General features: G+C 36.0%; 2 protein-coding genes across 3 annotated transcripts in view; one reads left to right on the plus strand and one right to left on the minus strand.

Moving 5' to 3' along the window:
* Window positions 1-468: 468 nt before the first annotated feature.
* On the plus strand, window positions 469-9,545 carry LOC122829020 (arachidonate 12-lipoxygenase, 12R-type-like). Its single transcript, XM_044113178.1, has 15 exons — window positions 469-551; window positions 798-974; window positions 1,559-1,763; window positions 1,882-1,963; window positions 2,400-2,522; window positions 2,606-2,709; window positions 3,086-3,252; window positions 3,354-3,497; window positions 4,990-5,193; window positions 5,413-5,499; window positions 5,595-5,764; window positions 6,459-6,580; window positions 7,015-7,115; window positions 7,893-8,063; window positions 8,900-9,545. The coding sequence occupies exons 2-15, from the start codon at window positions 822-824 to the stop codon at window positions 9,077-9,079; spliced, it is 2,013 nt and encodes a 670-aa protein (XP_043969113.1). The 5' UTR covers window positions 469-551; window positions 798-821; the 3' UTR covers window positions 9,080-9,545.
* Window positions 9,546-11,410: 1,865 nt separating this feature from the next.
* The window catches only part of tbck (TBC1 domain containing kinase), a 31,396-nt gene continuing 19,684 nt past the window's right edge, over window positions 11,411-23,122 (minus strand). For both annotated transcript variants that reach the window (XM_044113189.1, XM_044113190.1), the window contains 4 exons: window positions 20,759-20,931; window positions 13,919-14,082; window positions 12,468-12,627; window positions 11,411-11,801 (listed from right to left, as the gene is read on the minus strand). In XM_044113189.1, coding sequence (XP_043969124.1) covers window positions 11,691-11,801; window positions 12,468-12,627; window positions 13,919-14,082; window positions 20,759-20,931 — 608 coding nt within the window. In that variant the 3' untranslated portion in view covers window positions 11,411-11,690. The remainder of the gene's footprint in view (window positions 11,802-12,467; window positions 12,628-13,918; window positions 14,083-20,758; window positions 20,932-23,122) is intronic.

Here is a 23,122-nt window from a genome sequence, read left to right on the forward strand (position 1 = left end):
TTTTACAAGACCGTCCTTTTTACAAGTTCTTGCTAAATCCTTTTGCATGGTAAGAACATGGTAAGAAGGGATTTTAATCAAATAACTATGCAGAGAAATAGTTTTGCATCCAAGTTATGTGTTGGTTACTCTAAATGAGGTTTGGTGTGAAAAACAGTAAAAAACCACCTTTGTGTTAAGTAATAAATTAACATGCACTCAGTTTGTTTTGTTGTTCTGGACAAAGCAATTGTAAACAAAAATCTTGGTTTTTGTTATTGTCTATGTGTCATTCTGTAGGTACATGCAGGTTTTATTAATATCAATATCTCAGGAGGTATGCAAACCCGACGTGTTCAGACATGAAAGTCCCCATATTTAAATAAGAACAGGAAAAAGTCTAAAGATGAGAGGAGGGAGGTTTACTTTCCATGTAGTTTCATCACCATGGCAGTTTCTTGGTACTGAACAAACACTCCCATTGAATACGTGTATATATACAGAAATCAGTGGTGCTAAGTTGCATCAACACAGCAGCTCTTCAGGGAACCTTTGTGATCTCACTAGCAGAGGTAAGACTAATACACTCAAAAGTTGCTGAAAAACAGAAACAAACAAGAATCTTCTGTTTGTAGTTATTTCAAGTTGAATTTGTCCATTTCATTGTGATCCAGTATCTTTCATCAGTTTCTCTGTAAAACATTTTGTTAGTTATCAGGACAATCCTTTTTAATTGTATTGCAATGAACTAGAACAACTAACCAATCAGTGTTGATGATTGTTTTTCCCTTTCTTGTTGTTTTTACCTTGACATCAAGGTGGATCAATTTTCAACAGCAAAAATGTTGGATTATGAAGTAACTGTGTACACTGCTAATCGCGCCGTTGCCACCACTTTAAACCATATCTACATTAAGCTGGTTGGCACAGGAGGGGAAAGTGAACACAAGTTGCTGTTGAGCTTGAGAGGACCTTCAGCATTTGTCAGAGGAGCTGTAAGTCTGAAAGATTGAGCTTCAAATTCAAATGTAGAGCAGCTTTAGACCAAGAATCACAAAATCCTTGTCACTTATTTCACATCAGGGTATGTGTAATACCATAAAGTCACTGCATTGCTTCATGTAACACATCCCGGATATGTACAATGCAGGGACTTGCAAAAGTATTTAAGGTCACTGAACTTTTCACATTTTGTCATTCTACAACCACAAACTCATTATATTTAATTGGGATAGACCAACACAAAGTAATGCATAATTGCAAAGTGGACAGAATAGAATGTATAATTACAAAAATGTTTTTTTAAAAAAAAGAGAAAAAAGTGAGTCATGAATTTGCCCCCTTAAGTCAACCTCCATTTTCTGTAACTACAGCTGGTATTATTTTAGCGTACGTCTCTGCCAGCTTTGCAGATGTACAGGCTGATATTTCCCTGTTCTTATTTGAAAAATATATTTGAGCAAGATACTCTAATGTAGACAAGTATTCATTGATCTAAACCATGTTGTTGCTGTGGCTTGCTGTAAGTATGCACTTGAAGTCTTTTTATGATTTCAAATTATTGTTTTTATTGTGTTAGGTGGCATCTTTTACAGTTCCCAGCCCCACAGCCCTCGGAAAACTGGTGCTGGTGGAGCTTGACAAACAGCCTCTTTTGCTGTTCCCAGAAGATTCTTGGTTCCCAGCCAAAGTTGAAGTCAAATCCCCAGAGGGAGACATTTACAAGTTTCCCATCTACCGCTGGATCACTGACAGCAAGGTGCACCGCTTCAGAGAAGGAACAGGTCTGTGGAACAGCCGCAAATTCTGTTAAACGCTTGGTTCTGTTCAACTAGAGGAAGACAGGAGCAAATTAATACCAACACTTCGTCACATGATTTTTTTTCCTCTGTCTTTTCCCAGCCCTGAAAGGGTTCGAAGATAATCATCATCTTGGCAGGTACAGTCGGGAAGAAGAGCTCAAGCAGCGTCAGAAGGACTATTGGTAAGAAATCAGTGGCAAAAACACAAACAACCCTTTTCCCTGTTTGAGTTTATATTTATGAGTAGCTACATTTTAACTTGGAAGTAAATCTACTTCAGCAAATCAATATAACACTGAAACTTGATATTTTACCGTTTGACCGAAGAGATCAGCAGTGAAACGATTTTAAGCAAAATAATGCAGAACTAAAAGAATTGCACAAAAATGTCAAAATTCTCACAGAAACCTAAAGGCAGAAGCGCATATAGCTTATTTAGATAGCTTATCAGATAAAAATTTTGATTTTGGGGTGAGTTTCACTTTGATTACCTTTTTGAAGAAAATTAAAATTTACTAAGTTGCAAGTGCATCTGCTGATGTGTTTTGTATTGAGAAACTAAATAAATTTTTCCATTTGTACTAAAATAAAACAGCATAGAAATTCTTTTTTTCTCAGCTGGGATGTGTATGTGGAAGGAATTCCTCACTGCATAAAAGCAGATGGCCCATTGTCTCTACCTGCTGAAGTCAGGTTCTCCTTTGCCAAGCAGACTGAATTTCTTTTCACAGCAAGCGCAGGGTAAACTCCTAATAATCAGATACAAATATGCCTTTAATTTGAGATTTTTATGTCACATTAACTTTTTGTTTTTTCTTAACTAGACTGGCTGAGCTGAAACTGAAGGGGCTGGCTGATAAAAAGACAAATTGGATGAACATTGATGATATCGACAGAGTTTTTTGCTGCAAACAGTCTGATATATCTGGTATTGACAACTTGCACTGAAGTTAATCGTACTAAGCCATGAAACCTGTTAAGACCGGGGTGTGGGTTTAATATTTGTTGTAATTGTTTAAGGTGTATTTTGTAACCAAAAGTTCCTTGTAAAAAGGAAAGTGACACTTTTGTGGTGATTTGGACGAAAAAGTTAAATTATTCTTCTTGAATGTATTCACAATGTATTTTAGACTGTTTATGCTTCAACAAAAAAAAGTTCAGTGTCCTCATGGCCTGCAAAAATTTCAGCTTGCTCTTCCACCATTCTTGAAGGCTGTATTTATCATTTCATTTATATTTTTAAACAAATTTATAGTGTTTTTGTGAAAGATTTGTGTTATTGTTTTTTGGGGGTTTTTTTACAGACTATGTCCAACAACACTGGAAGGACGATGCTTTTTTTGGTTACCAGTTTCTAAACGGGATTAATCCCATGCTGATTCGCCGCTGCACCATCCTGCCTGGCAACTTTCCTGTTACGGACAACATGGTTTTCCCTGATGGTTGTTGCAGCTTGGCAGAAGAAATTAAGGTGATTACCTTTACAAAAAAATTATAGATATTTCCTAGTAGATTTGAGGTTCTTGCATTTTTACATAAAATCTTTTAACATTTTCTGAAAATTTTAAACAGAAAGGCAACATATTCCTTTGTGACTACAAGCAAATGGATGGAGTGAAAGCAAACACCATCAATGACAAGAAACAGTACCTGATGGCTCCTCTTGTCTTGTTCCACAAAACTCCAGATGATAAACTCATGCCAATTGCTATTCAGGTGAGATTAGCACTCATATACAGTAATTAAAGTACACAAATTATTAAGTATTCAGTTAAATGTCTTTTTTGTACAAACCAAAAATTTAAGTTTGGCAGGAACCAAACCGTCGGGAATAACATAAACTTTGGAAAAATATTTAACAGAAAGAACCAGGGACTTAAGACCAAGCAACCATTGATTAGGTTGAGTTTGGAACCTAAAACATGCACATCAATGTCTAACACTACAGCCATTCAAGATAAAAGCATTCGTTGCAAAGTTGCCATTTTCAAATCAAGTTCATAAGACAAACATTTTTATGATAATTGAAATGTTTGTCAATGAGGAGGAAGTGAGGATAAATGTTGTCTGATCACAGCTAGAGGACCCACCAGAGTAGCTGTTTGGTAAGCCTTTTATGATAACCCTGGTCTGTCAGTAATTCATGACCTCTTGCCACAAAACCTGTAATTTTAAAGATTTTTTTTAAATATGTAAAATCCTGGCTGTATGCAGTATTCGGATTATTTTGTGACTAGCATTGTTACTTTGGTGTTAACAGGTGTGCAGGTGTTAGCATTGTTATCAACAGTACAATACACATTTCAGCAGTGAATGAATGCAGATAAAAGTTTTTCTTTTCAATAAATTGATCAGTCAGTGTGAGAGGGATTTACCCCCTCACTAACAGGTGCTGTATTTTTGTACTTGTGCTCCAATTAACTTAATTCATAACTGTATTTTTGTTTTGGGGGAAGGTTAAAACCTGCTGATTCATAAGATTTTCTTCTGATCACTCTCTGCTTCTCAGACATTAATTCAACACATTCTTGTTAGAGTGTTTTTTTAAATTTAAAACAAAATTCTTTTTTGTTTCTTTCTGTTTTAGGGATACATGACGCCAAAGAACCTTTTGTGTTTTAAAAGAAAGTGTTTTTGAATCCTGCTTTTAAAAACAATTGCAATTCATGAAGCCTTCACACTATCAACATTTTTTTTTTTTTTGGTTTTCTGATTCTGAAATGAGACATTTGTGCTTTCAGCAAGACATGGATGCCTGATGGCAACAATTACTGTGTTGTGATAAGTTTGTGAATTAATCAAGCCATTTTTAAATGTATTAAGAACGAGAGAATGACATCCAAATTGTTTATTTTGAAAAGAATTGACAGAAGTCAAAAGCGAAATTCCCTTTCTTAGAAAGTAGACTTGTAGAAAAACTTGGAAGTCAGATAACACAATTATTAGAAATTTATCACTAAGACCACCAGTCTGGTTTGTTCTTTTGTCGAAGGGTTATATCTTCAAACACACACGCCTATCTGACTACTGTTCTGTTTAATCTGATTTCAGACTATCAGTGTGGATTAAGTTAAAACTCTTCACAGAGGTTCTCAAGAAAAAAATGAGTCAGCAGAAAAAATGCAAAACAATTTCAGAAACATTGTTCAACTGTATGATTTACCTGTAATCAAATAAATGCCGATACTTTATTTAAACTCTGATGTAGCTGAAGCAGAAACCAGCAGAGGACAATCCAATCTTCTTGCCATCTGATTCCGAGTACGACTGGCTGATGGCAAAGATTTTTGTCAGAAGTGCAGATTTCAGTGAGCATCAGCTCAACGTTCACCTGCTGCGCACTCACCTGCTGGCTGAGGTCTTTGCAGTGTCACTGTTGCGCAACGTGCCCATGGTGCATCCTCTCTACAAGGTAACTGAAGCTGCAGGTCCCTCTGTGTTTATGCCTGTACTGACAGATTCTCATGATGGTGCAACATGTGAAAAAAACTTGAGCTATTAATTTGTTAATTGCACTCATTCTTAAGTTTTCACTGTGTATTATTGTAATTCAGAATACATTTGTTTTGTTTTTTTTTAAATTTGCAAACTGTTCCTGTTGTATAACCAACAGTGTTTTCTTGTTTTTCAGCTTCTCATACCTCACACTCGCTACACTCTGCAGATCAACTTCTTAGCTCGGAAAAGACTCATATCTGAGGAGGGTGTTTTCACCAAAGTAAAAAAAAAAAAAAAAAACTTTACTCAGAAGGACATTATTTTAAATTTTGAATGACAATGTTTGTCTTTAACTCTGACTTTACTTTTCTCTAGTTTTCAGCTTCTGGAGGAGAGGGTATGATGACAATTCTAAGGAGATCGCTGTCCTCCGTAACATACAGATCTCTCTGTGTGCCTGAAGACATTGCTGAGCGCGGACTGAAAGACGTACCAAACTTCTACTACAGAGATGATGCACTCAGAGTGTGGGATACTATCAACAGGTATAATAGGCTATTTCCATTTTGCATCTTACATTATGCTACTTTATCTCTTAATGACAAAGCATCAGATGGCTTATTGTGCAAAACTTCCACACTTCTATTTATTAGGATTATGTATAAATGTGTTAGGAAGAGAAACGGGTAGTAATTTTTTTTTCTCCCTTTTGTCTGAGATGCTTTTCAGACTGCTTTCTTTTCATACTTTGTTGTTTATACTGACTAAGGCCTTCCATTTTTGCTTGCAAAACAATCATGTTTGTAAAGAACAACATTAATGATTATACTGTGAACCAGCGAAAATAAAAACCACAGATGGGTAGAATTATGTCTGGGGCTAAATAAAGCTTTGTTTAAAAATTCAAGAAAGATTTTAGTGGATTTCTGTCTTTTGTTTTTTTCTTTAATCCTTTCCCGTGTTGAATTTAAATCAGCCCAAATTTAAATCAAGTAACTTCCTCTGGAAATCATCTTAACTGTTGTCCAGTATCAGTTATGGTCATTTTCCTCATGCAGATAATTTGTGGTATTAAAAAAAAAAATCTGTGTTTTTTAGAAATGTAAATTATTAGAAAAGAAAAAAGGTATCATAAATTCAGTAATATTCCTGAAAAAAGTCATGAAATGAGAAATACACTTCACTATTACTGGGTATGTATTTAATGTCTTTTACAAAATATTTCTGTGTGTCTGAAAGATTTGTGCGGGGTATCCTGAGCTACTACTACAAGACTAATGCTGAAGTTCAGCAAGACTCCGAACTTCAAAAGTGGATTTTGGACATTTTTGAACATGGATTCCTTTCCCAGCCTGGCTCAGGTATACATTAAAGAATATAATACGACTTGATAAACATATCACAGATCTGTATAATGGAAGCATTTGGGTTGCAAAGTGGTGCTGCTGGTAGCAAGGACGTTCTGGGTCCCAACCCAGAACATTGCATGTTTTCTCCATGAATGAATGGATCTTCTCTGGGTACTCCAGCTGCCTCCTAAAAGTCAATTGACTATTATGTTATTTAGTCTCTAAATTACCCCTAGATATGATTGTGTGTGCATGGTTGTTTGTCTTGCGTGTCCCAATGTTGCCCAAAGACTGCTGGAGATAGGCACCAACCCACCCCAACCCTCACCCACTTACAGACCTACAAGAACAAGTGGTTAGAGACAATCAGTGGGATGGGACAGACGGTTAAGAATTGATCAAACATCGAATGTTTAAATGTTAAGTTTACTTTTTCTAATTCTCAGGAATCCCACAGAAACTTACCACAGTGGATGAGCTCATCAAGTTTGTCACCATGGTGATCTTCACTGGCTCAGTCCAGCATGCTGCTGTGAACAGTGGACAGGTAAGGGTTTGGGATTTAGATATGATTTGTATTATTTGCACATGAATTGAAGCTTGCTGTGTTATTTCAGAGTAAATGAATACAAAGCCATCAATTGATACTGTATATAATGCTACAAATGCTAGAACATAATTCAAATTCACCAAACAGGGTCTTCAAATCACATAGTTTTTTGAATACAGACTTTACAGCATAGCTAAAACAGTATAAAAAAATTGTAATCCTAATGCAATTGTAATCATGATGCAAACACATTGCATTATGAATTAAGTTTATGTCTTTACTGATCTTCTGCCAGGCTCCTATAGTGAGTTAATAAATGCAGGAGTAAAAACACCTTTCATGATCCTGCAACTCATGTGGCTCTGATATGGTATACTGCCTGTGGTATGCAGGGATATTTGTGTCCATATTATTTTTGAATTATTTTTGAATTATCAATATAAGTGGGTCTCAGGTCAATACCAAGGGGCACCTTCTACCTTGATAATATTAATAATGTACATTTTGTTAAGATAGCGTAGGTTGTCATATCAAGTTTAATAGCTTTAAGGGTTGGTTGTAAAAATAGAAACAACAAACAACCAAGTAAACAATATTTTAAACCATCTAAAGGTTCAAGGAATCATGGCCTGAATCCAGTCAGCAAACGATCAGTCAGACAACTACAACTATAATTATACCCATTATGCTTTAAAGTTAATAGAGCTGTATTTTTGAAATTCCACAAGCAAAAGAAATGAATAACAAACTATAATACTCATTTCTATACTCCAGTTTGACTTTGGTAGCTGGATGCCAAACACTCCAATTTCCCTGCAACTGCCACCTCCAACCAAAAAAGGGCAAGCGACTAAAGAAACAATGCTGAAAACACTGCCGGATGTCAACACCACAGTTCAGGGCATGGCCACCCTGTGGCTGCTCAGCCAGCGGTCCAGTGACTTTGTGAGTGTTCACACTTCAGTATGTTTTGCAAACATATGGTCAAGCTTTATCAAGAACATTTGAACAGGTTGATCTCAATAAAGCAGAAAATAATTTAAAAGTGAATCCATTTCAGTTATTCGGCTTTAAACCCAAAAAAACCTATATATTGTTTAAATTGATTACACAGTCTAATGTACTCAGCACATTTTGATGAGTATGCCTTACAGCTATTGAAAACCCAAAATTCAGTTTCTTTGAAATCTTGAATATTACACGAGATGGATACAAATATATTTGTAGTAAGGAAATGTTATGAAGTGGCCTTGGAGAATAAAGACAGATGATTAGACAGCTTTCCACCAGATGGAAGGAGAGTTCAGTCAACCAATCGATTTTATTTACAAAGCATCCTTCATACTAAAAGCAGCTCAAAATGCTGTACAGATCAATAAAACAAACCCACAAAGCAAAATAAACAATTACCCATCCCACCCTAAATTTCTGTCAAAAAAATGTCCATGTATTATTTGGTTTATGCAACTTTGAGAAATTTCCTTTTGGATTTTCTGTAGCTTCAATCCATTCACAAAATGAGCAGAAATATATGGTTGAAATAGATCACTCAATGTTTCTTTATTATATATGAGGTTCATTTTTTGCAGGGAATGACCTAAACAATTAGGTTTTTCATGGTTTTCTATTTTCTTGAGATGAACCTGTATATAAATAAGGTAAAACGCTACTATGCAACTCCATGACTTCTTCATGGTTCCATATGTTTACACGATTAGTCTACATTTTTCAAACATTTGCATCTCGGTGGCAGAAAAACTAAGTGCCATTGATTTCATCAGGTACCTCTTGGTCACTACCCCGAGGACCACTTCAGTGAGAAGACTCCACGGCAGATGATAGAGAACTTTCAAAAGGAGTTGGCAGCGTTGAGTGCAGCAATCAAAGAGAGAAACAAGACTCTGGAAGTGCCGTACAGATACTTGGATCCAGAGGATGTAGAAAACAGTGTGGCAATTTAGGAAAGGAAGAGAAGTTTCCTTTCAGTTTTCTTAGTTAATAATAATCCCACACTGATGTGCTTCATGTTAAATTGTGATCATAGGAGGACATGACAATTATTTTAAATTTTATTTCAGTTTAAATGTATAATGCAGATTTGAGGGCAATGTTATTATTTGGGATGCATGCAGAGAAATATCAAACGAATGAGTGTACCGACCCTATAGTTTTTTTTTTTCTCTTATACATATGGTAATGGGATAATATTCTGCACCAAAGAGAATATCTAACATTGTGTTTTGGAGACATGTCTTGCATAAGAGATATTTTTGCAACAGAAAACAAATCTTCAGGGTTTATGATCAAGTACTAAAATGAAAATATCAACATTTTAGAAAATGAGTTTCTCTAACTTGTTGCTTAAAAAATATCTGTGTAAGAATCTATGGCAAAGTGCAAATAAAAATGCTTTTAAGCAGAAAACAATTATTGTGCATTTCACTTACACTTTTTAGCCGAACAAACAAAATCAAGAAGAATGAATGTAGAATCAGTTCTTCCATTAAGAGAAGTCAAGCTGATGAAATTATTTACTGTGGTAAGAGAAAAGCCAGCCAAGAACACATGGATGGGTTTTAAGAAACAAAGTCAACCTCAGAGAAGCACAAGGTTTTACAAAATGCTTCAGTTTTCATATGTTTCCATCAGTAAAACCCTGCATATGTAGATGTAAGGATGGAAATTATGTTTGTAACTTTCCTCCTGAATAAGCTTTCCTTTCTCACCAGTGTCTCCTGCTGTTTCAGAATAAAACTGCAGGAACTTTTATCAAAATAAATACAGAAGTATTTATTGATTAATTCATTCAGACCAGATGAGATGAGGTTGGTGCTTAGCTACATTTCCGACTATGTTCTGATTACTTTGTTTTGGAGGTGGAATGATGGGGGTGGGGGGTCCAAAATAATAATTTGTGTCTTAAAAAAATGTAATGCATCTTGCGTGGCTTTAACATTTTAAACAAATAGACCCATCCAATATTTTTTTCTCCCAAGGTAAAACAAATATCCCAAAAGATTACAAAGCAACTTACTGATATTAAAGTAAACAAAAACATTCCACCTAAAGCATTGAATAAGTGGACAAAATATAATGAATGCACCCATCAGCACAATCTGACACAAAATGAAATCTAATGTGATCTCTAGGCGTTGCTGGAAAACAAAAGCCAGTCCACTAATATATCACCCCAAAATACTTTACACTAAACAAACTGTTGCTGAATTCCAAACATTGCGAACCAAAGGACATCTGGAGAAATGGATTGCACTGGTCAGAGATATTTTACTGACCAAACAGGGCCCCACAGTTTACAATGCTATGGGTGTCTTCTTAAGTACAGATATTTACTGCAACAGTGTGGCAGAAGTGGAAAAATCATACATGCTGGATATAATAAATCAATACAAAGCTTACGGCAAGATCCCAAACAACCCAACAGCATCACTTTTTTTCTAAAGATGATTTTTATATTCATGGTGATTTGTAATCCAAGAATAAATGTTAATATTTTTGGTGAAACTAAGGGATATGCAAAAGAAGGTTAATTAAAAAAGATCTATTAAGATTATATACAAGTGTACGTTACTTCTCCTGGATAGTCAGGGGTATCAATAAAAAATAAAAATCATAACTCTCATCATAACATGTTACAAACAGAATCTGGTGAAGAGCTGTTAAGTATCCAACAATATAATTCAGAAAGGGGAAAGGCTATTATACTTGAGGATTAATTCCCAGAGTTGAAGTCCATCACATCTGTAGTAGAAATGTGGGACGTCCTACAGCCCACGATTTGCAATGTCATCAGGGATGCAGATGATGGTGTATGTCAGAGCAGACAGGGATCTTTATTTTTTTTCCCCGCCAGGGGGTCTTTTTGTGGGCTCTAGTGTCCCTTATTCGAAAGTAGGCTGACAGGAAAGGGGGAAGAAGGGGGAAGACATGCGGCAAACGTCGGCTGGGTCCGGGAATCGAACCCGCGACCGCCGGGTCGAGGACAGAAGGCCTCCAAATGTGGGTTGCGCTATCCCCTACACCACCACAGCACGCCCCGACAGGGATCTTTTTATGACTGTAAACATTCCCTCTCTACTTGAAGCTGTAGACTAGGGAACATTAAAAACAAATGCTCTTCATGAAATATATAAATAAAATAAGGCTAGTAAGTATTAACCAGGAATGGTTTCTCACCTTTGCTAGGGGTAGCATGCAAAACCTGAGTTAAAAGACCTGGCCTATATCACTAGGTCCAACAACAACCATATAAAGGACATAAAGAGATACATTTATTTAAAAAGAAACGTCAATTTATTATTGAATCACAAACATACATAGTTACTACAGGTCAATTTTACAATAAGTCATACACAAAAAACACTTTCTGACCACAAAACAACAAATGAAGAAGAATCATCAACAATCTAGTTAAAATTTTAATCAAACTGATATTTTTTAACAGAGTGACATGATGACATCTGTTCACTAACAGATTTTTTTCTTTTAAATTTTATCCACAAACAATTTTCAGTCTTCATGGTTATCATTTTAATCCGAAGGTGGATTATGAGTTCAGATCTGAGGTGAGGGGACAGTGAGGAGTCCTGTGGGCTTCAGCTTGCTGATCCCTCCATCCAGAATACAAACACGAGAAAAATTCACCTTGACCAGATGTGCAGCAAACTGGGAAGAAGAAAAATATGTGCAAGGTCATTTCTGAAATTCAAACAGCAATCGTAATTTTCTACAGGAGGAGTAACCTCCTTATTGAAATGTAAAACAGAATTTATAATCACAAATCACCTTGGTGTAATATGTTTTTGTTGCAATTATTGAGGTACATTTCAATCGAAGTAAAAGAAAAATAGCTTCTCTGCACAGAAAATATCTTGTCTGCCTTTTAGATTTTTCTAGTCCAGCTATATTTAATGTCCATTTGTGGTTATTCAAAGTTTTGGTTACTAATTTTTCCACATTTCTGTGGCTTTATTGCTTTCCATCCTATATGCTAACAATTTAATTGCAACATTTTTGCTCTACTGATCTAATTATCATCCACTTGTTAGTAAAGAGAAGGATGGCACAATTACCATACAAGTAAATTATGCATTTTTTAATATTGAGTAAAACTGTATAAAATTGTATGTAAAATGGTACATTTCATGTATTAACAACACTGCTTTATGTATGTTCTCATAGAAGGTGCATTCATAGAATATTTCTATAGAAGTCTGTTAAAATAGATCTTTTAAAAAAAATGAATATTAATAACCAAGCCTTACTACTAATACATAAAGTTTTTAATGTAGTGTGTGGCATACTGATGTATGTTTGGCTCGGCTTGCTCACCAAAGCTGCACTCTTTACAGCATGGCTGATGATCACAATTACACGGCCTCTGTAGTTCTGGAGGACTCCTGAAGCAGGACACTGCACAAGTTCACCATCAGCACCGAAGACGCTGTTGAAGGGAATGTTGATGCTTCCTGAAACATGTCCTCTACCAAAGCTGGAGACAGGAGAGTTAAGGAGTGCAATGTTTGGCAGGTGTGCTAATCCCTCTGAAGCAAAGCCTACAACTGTGGTGAACTTTGTTTATCTTTCCCACAATACAAGTCTTTGAATATTGTGAGCTGCAAATGTTCTTTAGCAGCATGAAAAATGCCTTCTTTAGAAAAGAAAGAAAAGGATAATCAGTTCTGTTAAAGAGAATGCAGACACCAACACTACATGAAAGAGGAAAGATAGAGCATTCAAAAGCCAAAACAATGCTTGAGTCCCCTGGTTAATCTTCCTACTTTATGCTATCCCCTCTCCCAGACTGCAGTATTTGGTTGGGCAGCTTTGTGCTGGGCTTACTGCATGTTACAGAATTTGGACCAGAAACTGAAAAAGCTCATCCCTCCTAAATTTCTTTCCACTTCCCTTTCCCAGACACAGAGCCAATTTAGTCTGTGATCTTTGTGTGTTTGTAACTCTACCAAGAAACCTAAGCATATCAAAAAGTTACATACACAAGACAAAAAGAAGAACATTTGTATGCCTTTTTATGGAAATAATAGGTTTTAAGTCATATTTGTTTGAACAAATGTGTCAGTGAGCCAGTCTCTGGTTTTAGGTAACCTGTCTCTTTCAGACAGGTTATCAGAAAAAGAGATATAAGACAACATTAACAGAGGTAACATTGTAATTATGCAGTTCATCACATAAGAAAACACTCAACCTTCAGAAAATAGTACAATATACCGTGAGGATGAAGTTGGACAACATATATTTGTTAGATGGCTGAGAAAAATGCCTTGTTGAAAACATAAAAGCAGAAAAAGAGTAATTACATAATTTGCTTCAGTGTCTGAACATGTAAACTGCTGAGAAATACATTATCAGATTGGATTGGTAACAGCAGTTATCCTACAAAAAATAGAAACATTCTCAAACCAGAATCCCAATAGCCAATGCTAACGGTAAGTAGCAATGATCCCACGTCACCACAAATTATCACAGGGTGACTGTGATGGAGGCTTTGGTTTCAGATGGCAGATTTAACTGGCTGTTTCTGTGAAGAGATGCTTAATGATGTAGCAAGAAATGAGGGGCTCAGCGCTGTTGCTGCCAGATTGTTTGTCCTTGTATCTCCACAACCTTCACTGGGTCATGCCTTTCAATATAGTAAAACCTACCACTGTATCGGCATCCTCTTTTATGTAGGAATTTATGTAGTAGTTTCAGCATTGTTAAGCTGATAAAATGCTGAGAAACAAGACCAGTCATGAATGATGTTTATTAAATGGTAAGGATACTCTTCCACATTGCGGATGTCGACAGCAACAATTTTTGGCTTGCCACTTTTATTCCTTTTGGACGGTCCGGCGAGAGAGAGTTCACAGAGGTCAATTAGATCCTCAGCCGAGATTCGGGGAGACACCTCAGCTTTCAGGTCACACAGCGCCAGGGGCTCACGGGACTGCAAGAGAGGAGGTCACAGGAAAAGAGATGAAGCAGGATAGAATTTCTGAACGCTCTTATGATGAAAAGCTAATCATTTAGAGATGAAGTGAAACCTGCCAGCTTGATTATTGTTATTAAATAACCAATAAACAGACAATTACATCTTAATGACTCCCATGTTTATCCTTCCAGATGTAAGAATTTTTTTTAACAATAGCCCCACATAAAACCACTCATTCTCCAACATAAACATTACAAAGAAATTAGATTTATAACACCCTTGAGTTGATCATTTAAAAAAAAAAAAAAAAAAAAAAAAAAAAAGTGCCTCTTCAAATGTGTAACATTACAATGCTGTTAATGGATCTAGTGGTAAAAATCTACCCTCAGTCTGAAAGGAAGAACCGTATAAATGATGCATCAGGACTGAAAGGGTTAAATAATTCCCCTCTGTAATACTGACAGATGAGCAGCAGCCGTGGCCAGAACATAATCCTGTGGTGGGTTTGCTCATGAGCTGCCAAACAGATTCAATGCAGCAGGCAGCCAGAGGCATAGCTGCAGGACCCAGAGCTCTTCTCTGCATGTGGCCAAGTGTTGTACCACCCAAATGGGCTGAAAATCATTCCTTCCTAAAAGGTAACATGTAAAAACAGTACATCTGTTTCCTGAGTGACAGTAAAGCAATAAAAAAATAAAAAATAAAAAAAAATCACAAAGTTCTCATTAAACCTTTTTTGACACAAGAACAAGGAGGGTTGAATCAGATTACAGCCAACTGCATCTAAGATCGGTTCTGGTTTATTTAACTTCTTTTCAAGCACATTTTTTAAATAATCAAATGCATTTCTCGATACCTTCTAAAGATTCAGATGTGGATTTAAAAGAAAAATATTTGAACAGCAATATTTACAATTTTTGTTTCCAAACAACAGCTCTGCAACTTTCAATTTCTGTTTTGAAAAGAAATATATCTTCCCTTATTCTTTGTATAGGAAAAATAAACCACATTTATTTTTTCTGTGCCATAAATGTCGAGCAGTCCTAGATCAAATTCTGTAGGTTGTGACAGAAGGATTGCAGAAGTTTTCAACAAGGCAAAATAGAAAACAACAACAGGAATGAACACAGTCATGACGTCTTGGGTCTAATTTTAGACACGTTAAGGGCTTTTCAAATGGTTACTGAAGTGATTAAAACAACTAACTGTCTGACCTTACCTTTATTAGCAGGGAAGGCTGAGCCAGTAAAGCTACGTCAGGCAAATTTGCACTAGATATGTTTTCCTTTAAGTTTTGTAGAAGGTAAACTGATAACGTAAAAACAAGTTCAATATTGGATGGCTATGCTTACTTACATAAGGTGGATGGAATTAAATGCAATAAATGAATATCCCAGAACAGCAGTTTTCTTGTATGTGTATCCCCACATAATGTGATGGCATTTATAGAACTGTCACACTGTATAAATACAGAAGGTTTTAAAACTTAAATAAAACCTTAAAATTTGTTAAAGTTGTGTGCCGTATAATTACGCCCCGCTGTAAAAAGAACAGTTCAAATAAATGCTAAATCAACCTGTGATTAATGAGTGGATCTTCTGACCAGGACTGTATTGGGGGAAAAAAAAAAAAAAAAAAGCTTATGGATGACTAATATGATAGCTGTCAAAAATGTAGTGAAGAACGTTGAGTTTTGAGAAACCTCTTTCTTTAAATACACACACATACAGAGAGATATCTGTGGTCCAACCTCCTCCATTAATGAACAGAAACAGGGAAAATGCACATCTTGTCAGGGTTCTGGGCTCATGAAACCCTGCATGGTTATTTAAATGTCAAAGTAAGCAGGGTGAGAGTCAAGGATGGCTTACAGGAACTTTGGCATTTCACTGACGAGAAAGTGATAAGTCTAAACCAGACACAAATCCTCTAAGAGTTTGAGTCTGTGTGTGCACCTCCAATATTAAGCAATGTTCAATGAAAGAAAACACTGTTTACAAATGAATAGGTTGTTGTGTTTGGGTACTGCTTCAGGACGAGCTTAAAGGGATGATACTTCCTTTAAGCAAGTAAACGCTTGCTCTCACCAAGCACCACCGATTTCCACAAAGCTCCTCCTTGAACCCGCGGTTGAGCTTCTGCCTCAAAGTATTCATCCTCTGTGGCTTCCCCACACAGCTCCAATTATTAAACACCTGGTGTCTGCTGAGCTTATTATGCAAACTACTTCTCAGTCCAAAACTCCTATTGACGACTGTAAATGGCATAATGCGAAGCGTTATTGTGATGACGTGAGGGCAGAGAGTTGGAAAGAGCACCAGCTTCTTGAAGAGAATGAGGCCAAATTTCAAGGAGTCATATTGCAAATTCAATTTTCTTTTAAGTTATGTTTGATGAATGCAGCAGTTGTATACCAACTGAAGGTAAAAGTTATTTGAATATGCTATAAAGTGGCACTATGTGTGTCTGGAAAATACACAATACTTCCCCTTTAATGACTAATTAAAGGCTAATTTAAAGTAGCCTGGACTGGATTATTGTTCCTGTGACAAAATTCTAAGATGCTAAAATATTTAACAGAGTAGGAGTGTAATTTAAAAAACAGAAGCACATATCAGTTCCCCGTACTCTAGTCACACAATATGGGGAAATATGATCCATTAAAACTGTGGTCATAATCCAAGGAAATGCTGACAACAAATATTCTTAACTATGAACATCCAGACAGAAGGTAACTATAAAACAGGGGGAGGCTTGAAGGGAAAAGAAAATTTCCATTTTTCTTTGGCTTAACGTAGCTGGCCACACAGAAGTCCTTAGTGTAACATTCAACTGTTTTTTTAAATAAAACATCTTTCCAATTTTATAAAGAACACAAATGACTAAACCCCAGCAGATCAGTCTGTACAACTCCTGAATTTTGCTTTTTGACATCCCAGTTGTTGGCCTGATCGAGAACAATGATGGGTCAGCAGAAAGACACGAGGCGGATCAGAACCGGAGTCAAATTCCTTGTTTGTCTGAACAGCTTGGCAAATAAAGCTAATTCTAAACACATAATTTAAGCTATATGAAAAAATGTTTTAAAGATTCACATGAAACAAGGTTTTGAATAAACCTGTGACAATACAGGTATTCTTCAATTCCTAAAACATTCTTGAAGTCAGAGAAAAACCCTGCAATTTTAGACCAAATTGCACTGGAGGAGGATGGTTATGGGGAGAGGATGTCAAATTGTTAAATCCATCTATATAGGGGGGTTTTGTGTGTTGATTTTTTATATTCGTGTCCAGTTCAGTTAGAGTACATTAGGACAAAAGCGAAAAAAATTAGTTTGGCTCCATCTGAGAAGGAGAGCTTGTTCAATGTCTAAGTAGTCTAGACAGTTTGAGATGAATATTTTCTCAGAGGAAAACCTGAGAGCAGCACTTCCTGATATTCTAGAGAAAAGTGTGACACAATCATTCATTGCATGTGATTCATCTATTCGACCACATATTTCATAGTATGACGGTACCTCGAGCTTTTACGAAAGGTTCAGTTCAGTCCTATTAAGTTTACTCATAAAACACTGATTCACAACAAATGTCTTGATTATTATATAATAATCTGTGCAATAGGAACATGAAACTTACAACTAAGATTGGAGGATGTTTATTTCTCTTTAGGTTAGTGTACAGGTTGTCAAAATTAAAATAACTATTTATGATTATTCGCAATTATATTTACACAACTGCAATATTTAACAGATTATTTTACCTAAAGTAGAAATGCTTAATTGAAAATAAAAAATTTAAAAAAATTAATGGTATGTGTTTTTCTTCATTATTTGTTAGTACTGTGACGCAGTATTTATAGAAGTATAGATCTTGAGATAAATGCCATACATTTGAATTTGAATTTAATTTAATACCCTGAACATTATGGAAGCATTTTGAGCTTTTGAAATTGTTTTTTTTACCACATGTCTATTTATATGTGTGTTCAATTTCCTTTTAAGCTTTCTGAGGATGTAGTCATTTCTTGCCTTAAGGATATCATCACCTCTCTCCTATTTCCAGGGCCTGAAGAACGTATCAAATCTTGTGCTCTCTGTTTTTATAAGTAATGTGTTTTTACTCAGGCCTCTGAGACTGTTAGCTTAACACAATACACTGTTGACTGGATGTTTTAAGAAGAGAGGTGAGACGCACACAAATGCAACAACGGATCAATACTGAAGATCATAAAAATAAGCCTCGTCTGAAGGAGAGAGCACAGCAATCATCTGGGAGCCCAGCAAATGATCCGTTTATTCTTTTGTGTGTATGAATGCAATCTGTCTTGCCAAAAAGTATTTGCTTGTCTACCTTCACACAAATGTGAACTTAAGTGTTATTCCACTTTTAATCCAAACCGTTCAATATGATCTCTAACCACCCTTTGCAGCTATCACAGCTTTTACTCTTCTGGGAAGGTTTTCTCCAAGGTTTGGGAATGTTTATGAGAATTTTTAACCTTTCTTCCAGTAGCACATTGGTGATGTCTGATATTGAGGCTGGACAGGAAGGCCTGGCTCTCAGCCTCTCCTTTAATTTACCCCACATTAGGGCTGCACAATATTAGGAAAATATGTGTTAATATTGGTGAATGTTACAACTTGTGACGAATAAATAAATTCATAATAGAACAGTGTCTTTGTGCTTTGGTTGCATAGCAAACAAGAACTCCCGATGACAAGCAGTCTAGCTACTTGCTGGAATAAAATAATTACATTTGTTATTTCCATCTGACCAAGGTTGTATTAATAAAGTTACTTTCAACTGATGTTTTGGATATGAAAATTTTAAACCACGATACCACCTCTTTATCTTCTAAAATATTTTTTATCCTGCATTAAACAACAAGTGTCATCAAATATACCTCAAGAACATAGTGTCAGTGTGCATGGTACTAAACTACCTCCCTCACATTTAATGCACTCTAGGTAGTTCTTTGTGATTTAAATACAGTGTAAAGTAATACATTTGGAATAAATTGTACAGGCATATCCCAAATGTCTCCTGTTGGGTTGAGGTCAGGACTCTGTCTAGGCCAGTCAAGTTCTTAGGTGTGCCCTGAGTTAACACATCTACATGTAAATATCAGCAAATAAAGGTAAGCAATCTGAACTCTTCTGCTCATCTTTTGATGTTAAATCCAAATGTCTTCACAACAAAACAAAGGAATTTGCCTTGATGTTCCAATATTTTTGGAGGGGACTATGCATATACATGTCTTTACATTGAAAAGTACTACAATTTGTGTTTACAATATACTTTCATTTAATTATCAGAAAAATTGTAATTTGATAATTAATTTACAAGGCGCTTGTAACAGAAATAATCTTTGTGAAGATAACTTCTGGAAAATAAAGCGTGTTAAAATAACATCTGCAGTTAAAGCTCTGTTAGAGTGAGAAGTACATAATAATTTACACTGAGCTTCATCTACATTTTGGGAATTATCTGTTCAGAGACTCAAATGTAACAGATTTTCAGTTAGATATAAAAGTCTCCACCTGTAAGAGAGACAAGTAGCTCAGATGGAGATAATACACTTTTAATGAGCTTATTATAAAACTGTCAGCACCTATTACATCTCTAATGCCCAGGTCTGAATGGATGACACTGGAAGAGAAATGAAGAATAAATTTGCAGTATGATGCTAATAAGTTTCAATAGAATGGAAATAGGAAGGTAATCATATTTGCACTTCCACATTTTAACTTTTAATACCGTTAGTTTAGCATTACTCTCAGTGTTGATATCATGGTCATCACTTGTTTATTCAGTGTAATTGCATTTATAATACATGGTCCAGCTATCAGTCTCAAGGCAGGCTGTGGTTTTGAAAAAATAAAAATAACTACGGTTTCGAAACATTAAAAAATTTCACCTCTGCATTTTTAATGGAAATGTTGCAGTTTTGATAAGTCAGATCGAAAGCTTTCTGCACTGGACAGGTGTCAGTAACCTTCAACTATCAAAATCCAGCATTGATTTGGGAGGCAGAAATTATTTAGGGATAAGCTCCAGACTCGCATGTTTGGGAAAGGATTAAAGTGATAACAGACGGATAGTCCAACAACCAAAGAGCATCCAACCTAATAGTGTGAAGGAAAGAACATTTACGTGACAGCATACACTTCAACTCCTATGAATTCTTTTTTTTTTTTTGGTTTGCTTTATATTTTTACCTCATAATATTTTTGTAAAGTAAAAATATTCTATTTTGACAGCCATGCAATGAAGATCTTTATCTTAACTTGATGGTGAGTTTCCAAGATGAAATCATGCCCTTATAATGTTCATTATGAGACTGACTTACTAATTACTTCACATGACTACACTACAAAACAGATCAATTATCCCTGGTAAGCTAAAAACCAGATCCAAAAATCAATCAATAGTATTTTACAATTGAGATTATTATGCATTGTGAAGTATTTGATTTGAATAAAGGCATGCAAACGGTCAATTTAAATTTTTTGTAAGATTTTATCGTTTTACACCACATTTACAGTGAACCAGTCTCTATTATAAGATTGACCCAGCCTCTACTCTCTCTCACTTAATTAGCTCAGAAAATTGTAAAGCAAAAAGCAACTATAAATTGCCCCCACCTTTTTTTTTTTTAAGTAAATATCTGGATAAGCGTGTGTGAGACTAACCAGGTTTGTCTTGGGTATGTCTTGGTAGTCAGACGAGAAATATATTGTCGTTTTCCCAAAGATGCCTTCACCACCAGCTTTCATTGGCTGAGCATACTGTCGGTAGGTAGCGCTCTTTGGAGTCCAGCAGAAGAGGTTGATGGATTCGCGAACACAGCGCTCAATGTCAATTTCTGTACAAACAATGTGAAAAGGAAAAATAAACATACATGTACAGCACTGTGGAGCTTGTTGCACTTAAATGTCTTATTTTTCAACAGACTGAAAGAAGGAAATTCCCATACTTTTCCAGACTGCATAGGAACATTGAGTGTGGGAGGTTGCATTAAATTGCAGCAGCATATAGTTTGACCTTGGCAATTTGCCTTCATTAGCAACCCAAGCATTCATTTAGCACTGCAAGGAGCCTTTAAGGTAATAACTGCCTTATTTAAGCAGGCGTTCCTCCCTTGAGTTTAGTATAATATGTTATGAATACTCTTTCATCAAAAAGCAACTTTTTTTGTTGAATTTCAATGTAGCCTGCTTCTTGTTGTGAGAACAGAGAGGATTACGGATTTGTTTCTTGTTAGATTAGTCGAGGATTTGGGTAAATTAGGAGTGCTGTACCCTCACAGTCCTTCACACAGACAGCCTCTTTCATTCTGTATGCTTCTTCGAGGCCAGTAAGCAGCTCTGGCTAATGAGCTCTTCTTGGTGTGACCTGCACCTGGACCAGGCTCCAGAGAAGTTATATAGCAGATTTATCATGGCCTCCCTTCGCTCCATCACAGTGCCAAGGTAAGGAGGTTGTCAGCTCTCTGGGGATAGGACCTGACACACTCAGTTACAAGGTCCATTTCGGTGAAAAACACACTGGGAGTCTGATATTCCACACCGACAGGCTAGCAATAGTTCAACGAAACACATTTTCCTTCCCTAGGGCCATGAATGCTGCCTGCAATCACTCCTTCTGCTAAAAGAGGCAGAAATGAGGAGGAGGAGATTGATTGCTTTAACAATCTCTTGGCTCAGCTGGGCATTCTAACACAGCCAATCTGCTTAACAACCAATTTGTCAGAGTAAAATAATGGAGTAAATAACATATATATAGTGGCATATAGAAGTGTGAGATATGGCTTGTTGCAATAAACGTCTGAAAAGCTGGATTACTTAACTAAGCAGGAGAATAGAAAAAAAACTGGAAAAAAATATACTAAAATTTTTATAAAGGCAACTTTTATGAAAAATGAAAACCTGGTTTTGTTTTCTTTCAAATGCAATAAATGTTTCAGTTATCACAGCTTTATTATTATTTTATTGTAATCTGAAATACTAACCAGTCCATCAGTGACTAGTCTAAATACAGCAGTTTTCATGCTTGTCCATTTTTTTTATGGCCTAATGTCAAAAAATATTTGAAAATGTTCTATTCTTGTGATTTCACAAATACATTTTTTTAGAAATTTAAATATAAATCTCCGTCTAACAAGAGCACTATCGACTTCAGGTTTGAATGGACACAATATATTTCAATTTTAAATTAGAGGTGATCAAATCCAATGTGAACTCATAAAAAAAAAAAAAAGCAGCTGTTCAGTTTAGTGCTGGAAGCTCCCAGGCAGAGTGCTAACATGCCGCAAGATAAACAGCTTCTTCTGCACTTCAATTTCTTTACAATACATAAACAGAACCATTCTACTCAATCAGTCTGTTGTTCTAGTTGAGCTACATTTGACACATGAGTAGCATGTGTTGAACATACTATTCATTTTTATCAAATGAACAGCCTTAAAATATGATTATATGTTATACGTCTTCAAAGACAGATGGGTTTATTATTAGATTCAAGCAATATGTTTCTCGTCATACCAGCCTACTATCACCTTGACCGGAATGTTGTATACTGTTTGCACACAATTTCTGCAACGCCTGGCTGATTTCTCAAAGCTGACAATCAATAGCTGGAGATCATCAGCTCTGTGCTTGTTGTGTCTCATTGAACCAAACACTAATGTCCCATGAACAATGCTAGTGCATTATCTGTACACACAAGGTTCATGTCGGCTAGAGAATCGCTCTTGTCCACTGTGAATTGGTGAAGTGCATAAACACAAGAGAACTCTGCAGATTACACTAAGCTACGTGCAAAGGGTATCAAAGGGGGAGATTAATTGCCATTGATTGTCAACTTGAGATGCTCGTCTTGCTATCAAATTAAATGTGGCAGCCCGTTTAAAATATTAAAAGTTGCAGTATGTAACATATCTAAAGCATTTTGTTGCATATTTGTTTAACCTGTTAGTATGTGGTGACATTATGGCAAAAGACAGTTCATTTGTGAAAAAAAAATTAAAATAAAATTTGCTTCTCCACCTTCTCCCA

Source organism: Gambusia affinis, linkage group LG04 (assembly GCF_019740435.1).
Source record: "Gambusia affinis linkage group LG04, SWU_Gaff_1.0, whole genome shotgun sequence".
Taxonomy (NCBI): domain Eukaryota; kingdom Metazoa; phylum Chordata; class Actinopteri; order Cyprinodontiformes; family Poeciliidae; genus Gambusia; species Gambusia affinis.

Bases quoted from the DNA above. Each gene is read 5' to 3' on its own strand.
- LOC122829020 (XM_044113178.1), top strand. From the start codon at position 822: ATGTTGGATTATGAAGTAACTGTGTACACTGCTAATCGCGCCGTTGCC. The intron at 1,964-2,399 runs GTAAGAAATCAG...TTTTTTTCTCAG, and splicing joins CAGCGTCAGAAGGACTATTG to CTGGGATGTGTATGTGGAAG. The intron at 8,064-8,899 runs GTGAGTGTTCAC...TGATTTCATCAG, and splicing joins GCCAGCGGTCCAGTGACTTT to GTACCTCTTGGTCACTACCC.